We start from the raw sequence: 7,406 nt of genomic DNA, 5'->3' as shown, positions 1-7,406 counted from the left end.
TGTATGCAGTGGTTAGCATGCAAAGCACAGATTAATCTGATATGGCCATGAATTCAGCTTACAACAATTGCAACTGTTCCATTTGCAACCATTACTCTACTGAGGAGGAGCTTTTGAGGTACTCTTGTTCCAGGAATTCCTCGAGCTTTCTTAAAAGCAATGTGAAGCCTCCATTAAAAGATGTCCTCCTCTCATTTTAAGTACTCAATGTTCCAGCAATAAAGGCATCTGCTCCACCTACAAGTGATCAATGAACACAGGAAGTGACCATGAGGAGAGAGAGAGAACTGCTTAGGAGTAGCCAGTGGCTACTTTGGCAATGATTAGACTCGGCTCATCTCGTGAGATTCTTGTAGTTTTCCAATGTTCTGCAAGTTGGAATACTTCCTTGATGGATTGTTGAGCTACAATGCATCACAAGTTGGCCATCGGACCTGTGATTGGATCACAATGGAGGAGGAGTCCTAAGCTCATTTATCTCTTGACATGAGCTAAATCTTTCTACCCTTTTGTAATCTTTGAGTACTTGAAACCACTGACTACAGTGATTTCATGTACTACTTCAAAGTTCTAATGGTTTAACAATCTGTTCGCTCTGATATCAAAACAAAATGAATTATTTATTCCTCAGAATGTGGCTGTGTTCAGATTCATCCCTAAATAAGGGATTATGTTCCTCCAAATCTTGGAAATCACAAGTTTTTCCCATATCAGCATGACTCTGCATCAGAGATTGATATTGAAGACAGAGGAGACAAAGCAGGCAGAGAATGCTCATTGGATGCCATTTTCCTTTTCGTCCATTTGCAATGATTCCAATCCCCCTCCCTTTCCTCGGCCAAGAGCGCTAAAGATGTTTGGTTTCTGCGCTTTATCCGTTGTCCCCCCCCGGATTTGAGAAATGAATCGATAAAAGACGGAAACTTCGCCCTTCCCGAGAGAAGAGACGAAAGGATTTCAGCTCGATCGATGCAGAGCGAAGGTTCTCGGGTCCAAGATCACGTTCGCGGGCTGTGAAAAGGCGTAAAAATTCGATCATTTTCCCTTTCGAAACCGTCCGAGAAGGCAAAGAAGCACCGGGGATCGATCATCGATCGGTTCCTCTGCTTCTCCTCAGGGGAGAAGGTCGGGAGGACGCTAAAAAGGTACGAAGGAAGCAGGAAAAGGTGGGTAAAAATTCGTTCTTTATTCGTATGCATTAAATGATTCGTTTGGGAGGACGAAACGCAAATGGCATCCAACCTCGCCTTCCCGAATCTCCACGAGAATCGAACGGCTAGAAGTCGATCTACGGCTTCTTCCGCTTCGGCTGGGGCCGTTTCACTCGCCCCCGTGAAGTTGGTGGGGGGATTGTTGTGGCCGTGTGGGGTATTAAAAGCCTCGGATCTTCCTCTATCACGTCTCATTTCAGTTCTCGCGCATCCCCATCTCTCTCTCTCTCTCCTCGCCTTCGGAGCGATCGATCGGGGTTCTCATCTCGCGCGTCTATTACGCCGCCTCTGAAGGTATAAGCGACGGAAACGGAGCTATTTTTGGCTTCGATTATGCTGTTTTTAGATATGCTTTGCTCCATAATCTCAGCTTTTGATCGAAAGGTCCGATCGTTGCAGCTGCGTTTGCGGAAAATTGAGGGGTTCATCGCCTTCTCCCTTATAATAGCGCATGCATCGGTCGATGTAGTTGGAATAGCTCAAATCTCTAGACAGAGGTGGCTTTCTGGGTTGTCATTTCTTCTCGTGTCGAAGCATGTGGTTTCGCCTTTTCTTCCTGGATGTCAAGATACGATCTTTGAGTCTGATGCTATTCTCTTCATAATTCTCTTTGCATAAATAAGAATCCTATGTTATGGTTTTGTAGTTATTGTGATTGTCGATGATCCTTTTTCTCCTCTGTCCTTCACCACTGTATCGACAATTTCATACATGGATCATTCACATATCTAATTCTTCAAGAAATGCCTGCTATCTTTTTGTTGGTTTTCCAAAATCTGTACAAAGATAAACACGATTATGATGAGTGCTTCTGTAACATTCATATCATCTATTCAATCATCCTATCTTTTCGGTGCTGGTGATGGATTACAATCTTTATTTCCATGCTTTTAGGCTTCCATTTGGTACTTCTATATGGTAACACACTAATGATATTGAATTTGGATATGCAGAACCATCCCTTAGCAGTGTGCTGAAATCCACAGTTCGACTCCGATCACATGGATGAATATGTGAGTAACAGAACTAGCAGAGGAGAGAGTTTTGCTAGAAGGGGATCCAACTTATCTTTCAGAGATCATAGCCAAGAAGATAGACATGTCCAGAACTACAGGAGGTCGGGATGCAGTAGCAGAGTTGGTTCGACAAGGGGTCCCCAAGTTGTGACTCCTGAAAGGCACAAACATGTGAGGGCTCCTTTTCGCTCTGCGAGCGGCAAGGCAATAGCTGGAAGCACTTCAAAATCATCTTCTATCTCTGGTAGCCATAGAAAAGCATTCCAGGAACAGCATGACCAGACATTTCTACAGGAATCAGTTGTGGAAGAACGTAGTACCAGACAACAGATTGATGACATTGACAGCAATGATCGACAGGTTCGAGCAAACAATTTCAATTCCGAAGGTAGACAAGCGAGGAAAGAAGATACAGATTCTGTTTCCTTAACAACCAACAGTCGTAAATCTTCATTTCTCAAGGGGGTTTCCACAGCCAAGTCTAAGTCATCCAATGGTTGCAGCAGTGCATCAAGTTCAAAAATGCATAAACAGATCAGTGGACAGTTGGTTTCAGGAAATCAGGAAGCTTCTTCGAGTTCCTTTGTTCCACGCTCCTTTGCTGTATCCAGTAGGAATTCCGCTAGTGCTGCCAAATCCTTCTCACAAGTTCTGGACACCGAGTCACCAAGATGTGGTCTTCAAAATCTAAGTTGCACATCGATATCTGATGTTTGTCCTTCAGGTTGTTCCTCTGATTTAACTGGTGATAAGAGGATTGTTATGGTAAGAAAGAGACAATCTGATGGAGAGAGTTCTGCAACCAGTGGCAGGGGGTCAAATGCCTCTCTGGGTGGAGGTTACTCGGGTTCCACTTACTCTGAGACTTTTGTCCCACATCTGCCCATTTCAGGCCGAATCATGCATCAATCAGTTTCAAGGTCCAGAAGCCGGCTTACCATTAGGGATGGAGCAGTTTCAGTTAGAACACAGCGGGCTTCTCCTGGAGATAATAGAATGAGGCCATCTGAAGAAGGGAATGGTAGCACCCTTGCACTTGATGACCCTACTCCAACCCCCCAACTTCAGCAGATGCATTTTTCTGTACCAGAAGCAGTACATGAGAGTTCGACAACAGCATTTACCACAGATTTGCCATATGTCTTCAATGATTCATCTGGACGACCAAGTTCAAGCAACTGTGTTATTCGAAGCAGATCGGTTTCCCGCCCTGAAAGTAGCAGCACACCAATCACCCATCGCTTTTTTGGAGATCGGCATGGCCACCGACGCCTCAACATGGAAGGAGTTGCAGAGGTCTTTGACATAATTTAATTAGCAATTAGCTATTTGTTGCCTTTGATCTTGTGAACTCATGATAGAAGCAACGAAACCTGAAATGATATTATACAACGGCAATAACAACAAGAACAAGAACAACAGCAACAATAAGCCATAATGTCCCAATATTTTGGGGTCATCTAAAATGATATTAGAGATCCATGCGTTTTAATCTTGTAATGGTAGTAACGTTTACATGTCTTTTCACCTAAAATGAAATTTTAGAAATGTAAAGTTTCTTTTTACATTTTTTGGTGGCAAATACAGGTGCTATTGGCATTAGAGCGGATTGAACGCAATGAAGAGTTAACATATGAGGTAATTGGTCTCTGTTTTTCTCAGCCTTGCACTTTGATCTGGATAACAAAATAGGTTTGTGTTCTTGCAGCAATTATTGGTTCTCGAGACAAATGTATTGTGGGGGGCACTAAGGTTCCACGATCAGCACAGAGACATGAGAATGGACATCGATAATATGTCCTATGAGGTACCATCTCCAATTAAATATTATTGTGATTAACGACTATTTCCAATATAAGATTTTTGATCATTGAGTTCCAGTTGGTCAGCCATAGGCTCAAAATGAAGTGTTGAATGCTGAACTGCCTGTTCTTTCATATTGTGGTCAAGATTGTTTGGTTTCAATTTTTTCTTTATCTTCCTACATTTGTCATCTATTTAAATAACTATTATGGAAATAGTATAATTTTAATTTTTTTTTAAAAATCTTTGATCACTCACTTTAAGCTAGATGATACAGTGCCCATGTCATCATTTTAGTAGTTTTGATTGTGCAAGCCTGCAAATTGTCCCATATCCTTAATAATATTTGCTCATGATATATACCTTTGATGGTTTATTATATTTCGGATCGGATTTAATGATTAGTCTAATTCTTCCTAGTTCCTTCCAGGTTGTCGAATACAAAAAAGATTGTCCTATAAGCATTATGCCATTTATTTCTAATTAGCTAAGGAACTTTATTTTCATGCCTTATCTTGCTAAATCATTCTCTCTCTATATATAATGGATAGGAACTATTAGCTTTGGAGGAGAAAATGGGTACTGTTAGCACAGCTCTTACAGAAGAGCAGATGACAAAATGTCTCAAGAGAATCACATATGCATGTGCCTCCCTGGTCCCTGGAATAACTTCTCATGATAATGATGATGCCAAATGCAGCATATGTCAGGTACTTTATTATTCACTGGTATTCCTCATCATTCTCTGATATTCCTGATAAATGTACATGTCAATTGATACATCTAGTCTCCTGCTAGCTAAGCTATTTGGGTCCATTTCAGAAAAATAATCCTCACATAATTTGAACTGTTTTTTTTACAATTTGAATTTGGGTTTGTGATTTCCGAAACATGTCTTGATTAGAACTCTGAAACAAGTCTTTGGCAAATTTCAGATTGCCTGATTCATGAGACGGTCTACTTTAGGGCCATTTGTTGAAAATCAGGAACTTATGCGAAAATATTCTCGACACAAATAACGTGTGTAATTACCTGATTACTTCTTTTTTTTTTCGCTTGTAGCCTATACTGCAGAATGTTTACCAAACTTTTGTATTATGAACAGTTTGGAGGCTTATTTATAGATGAATCCTACATGTGCTCTTCTTAAAATGCCCTCGGGAACACCTAATCCTCAGAAATGCATGCACTCGACGCAATATCTCTTCAGACGAATTTTTTTCATTCTGTTCTAAGCGGATTGAGTTATTTCCCTTTCAGGAGGATTATATAGATGGAGAGGAGGTCGGCAGGCTGCCATGCGAGCATCTATATCATGTTGCCTGCATTGATCAATGGCTTCAGCAGAAGAATTGGTGCCCAATCTGCAAGTCGTCTGCCTTGCCCTCCAAGGAAACAGCTCAAAACTGAGTGTCCCATTACTTCTGCTACTTCTTGAGAAGCATCTTCTTTGTACATGAAATGTCTCCATTGTCATGCAATAAAATGCACAAATGTTGGAACTTATCTTGGAAACTCTTAAATTAGAACAATTCATTTCGAGTTCTGTGTTGTGTATTGTTTTGCAGATATATCAGGATACCTACTGCAAGTTATAAGCTGTGTGCCTAAGTTTGAGCAAGACCTTAGTAACCCATTGTATGATTCAAAAAACCTTCCCAGCAGTTTCTTGACCATTTTAGCCAACTCTAACTGGACCTTCTTACTGACCTCTTATTGTTCAATGACTTTTATTTGCTTTTCTTGATGATTAATAGCCATTATATCAATTTTAACTTCATCCGGCTACTAGTCCAGGCTTCTTTCAATCACAAGAAGCTATTATTTAAAAGGACCGGTCTTGGTACAATTCGGGAGACCAAGTTTGAATCATGAAAATAATCTTTCTATAGTTAGAGATAAGGTTGCGCACATTGGCCCTCTCCCGAAACTCTTCATTGACGAGAGTATCTGGGTATGTTTGTTTTACAATAATAAATTCTTAAGAGGTTAGTAACATTATAAACCTTTGAAAATAAGCTTATCCATTACTCTCCATGATGCAAGCTCCATATCCTGAATCTTTGGAATCTAACGTTCTTTATGATTCAAGATTTGTTCATCTTTGCATCCGTTTCATACAGCACTTGATTTGATTCCTCAAATCTATTAACCAAAAGTTTCCATTAAATATAGTGAATCCTATCCTGTAAGACTTTGCACACAAATAAATCACAAGAGCAGCTAAAGATTGAATGATATATTTATTCTAGATGTGGAGAGCAACTTTTGAGAGAAAACAGTATCATCAAAGAACTTAAGAACTCCCGTTTACATGGTGATGTCAACAGATGAAAGGAAAAGAAGGGGTTCATCCAAAAGAAATGAGGACAAAAGGAATACAGATCTGTCTACCAACATAAAAATCATTTATCAACAAACAAAACGAAATTAACAGTCAGAATGCTAATCAAAACTCATGTGCCAAATAGAGAAATTAAAAAGCTTAAGCTATTCATGAAGCCAAAGTTAAGATCTTAAAAATGTTTACCAGCGAGCTTCTAAGCTTATTGATCTCACTGCATTGCACCATCAGCTCTAAACGGCAGCCTGTTCTTTGCTTTCTCATAATGCTTCTCTCCTGATACAATTATGGTGTCACCAAATGTGATGGATCATGAACACTGTAAAATACTTGGTCATTTCAGGCACTTTACAGACACTATCTCCATGTAATTTTGTGTATTACACAAATGCAGGATGTTTATATCATTTGCATGACCTTAAAGGCATGTCAAATATCGATGAGGATATATGCACTTGAAATACTAATATCCCACTGCAAAATCCACCATATCCTAATTCTATCGAGAGTAAATTATGAACAAGGTAAGTTGAATTGATGTCTGTATTACCAAAATACTTCCACGAAATGAAAAAGATATTTTGTAAAACTAGAGGTTTTTGTTACTACACATCTCTGAAAAATGCCATTTCTGCCTACATATTCCTGCAAAAGTCATGATATGTAAAAGCCTACCATTGTCTCCGTTGAGAGTTGAGACATCAGGTTAAGTTAGTGCATTGATAGGTCTCAGGTTTGAATCCATGCATCATGTACATCATTTAATATAATAAAAATATTTTTCATTTATATGAAAAACTAAGACAATTAAGTAATGCAATTAATGATGATTCTTGACAATTACAATTAATCTATGATTCTTGTGCAGTAGACAACTGAACCAAAGGCAATATTTATGGAAAACTTCGACAAGAGGTGCATTAGTGAAAATGAAAATATAGGAGGATTTCTTGGTAACAATGGGTAAGGCCAGACAAAAAATTATCTTTGAAGAAAATTACCACAAATATAAAGACAGCACATTTAAAGAAC

General features: G+C 39.4%; 1 protein-coding gene across 3 annotated transcripts; it reads left to right on the top strand.

Annotated features, from left to right (window-relative positions):
- Positions 1-892: 892 nt before the first annotated feature.
- On the top strand, positions 893-5,583 carry LOC135617201 (probable E3 ubiquitin-protein ligase RHG1A). Of its 3 annotated transcripts, XM_065117194.1 has the most exons (7): positions 1,177-1,505; positions 1,611-1,708; positions 2,165-3,523; positions 3,815-3,865; positions 3,936-4,034; positions 4,582-4,740; positions 5,291-5,583. In XM_065117194.1, the coding sequence occupies exons 3-7, from the start codon at positions 2,213-2,215 to the stop codon at positions 5,438-5,440; spliced, it is 1,770 nt and encodes a 589-aa protein (XP_064973266.1). In that variant the 5' UTR covers positions 1,177-1,505; positions 1,611-1,708; positions 2,165-2,212; the 3' UTR covers positions 5,441-5,583. The 3 variants fall into 3 exon arrangements, with proteins under 3 accessions (XP_064973282.1, XP_064973266.1, XP_064973275.1); XM_065117210.1 differs by lacking the exons at positions 1,177-1,505; positions 1,611-1,708 and adding an exon at positions 893-1,145; XM_065117203.1 differs by lacking the exon at positions 1,611-1,708.
- Positions 5,584-7,406: the final 1,823 nt, after the last annotated feature.

This window comes from Musa acuminata, chromosome BXJ1-3, assembly GCF_036884655.1.
Source record: "Musa acuminata AAA Group cultivar baxijiao chromosome BXJ1-3, Cavendish_Baxijiao_AAA, whole genome shotgun sequence".
Lineage (NCBI taxonomy): Eukaryota > Viridiplantae > Streptophyta > Magnoliopsida > Zingiberales > Musaceae > Musa > Musa acuminata.
Note: the sequence above shows the minus strand (reverse complement) of the source record. Positions and strands in the feature narration are given on the sequence as shown.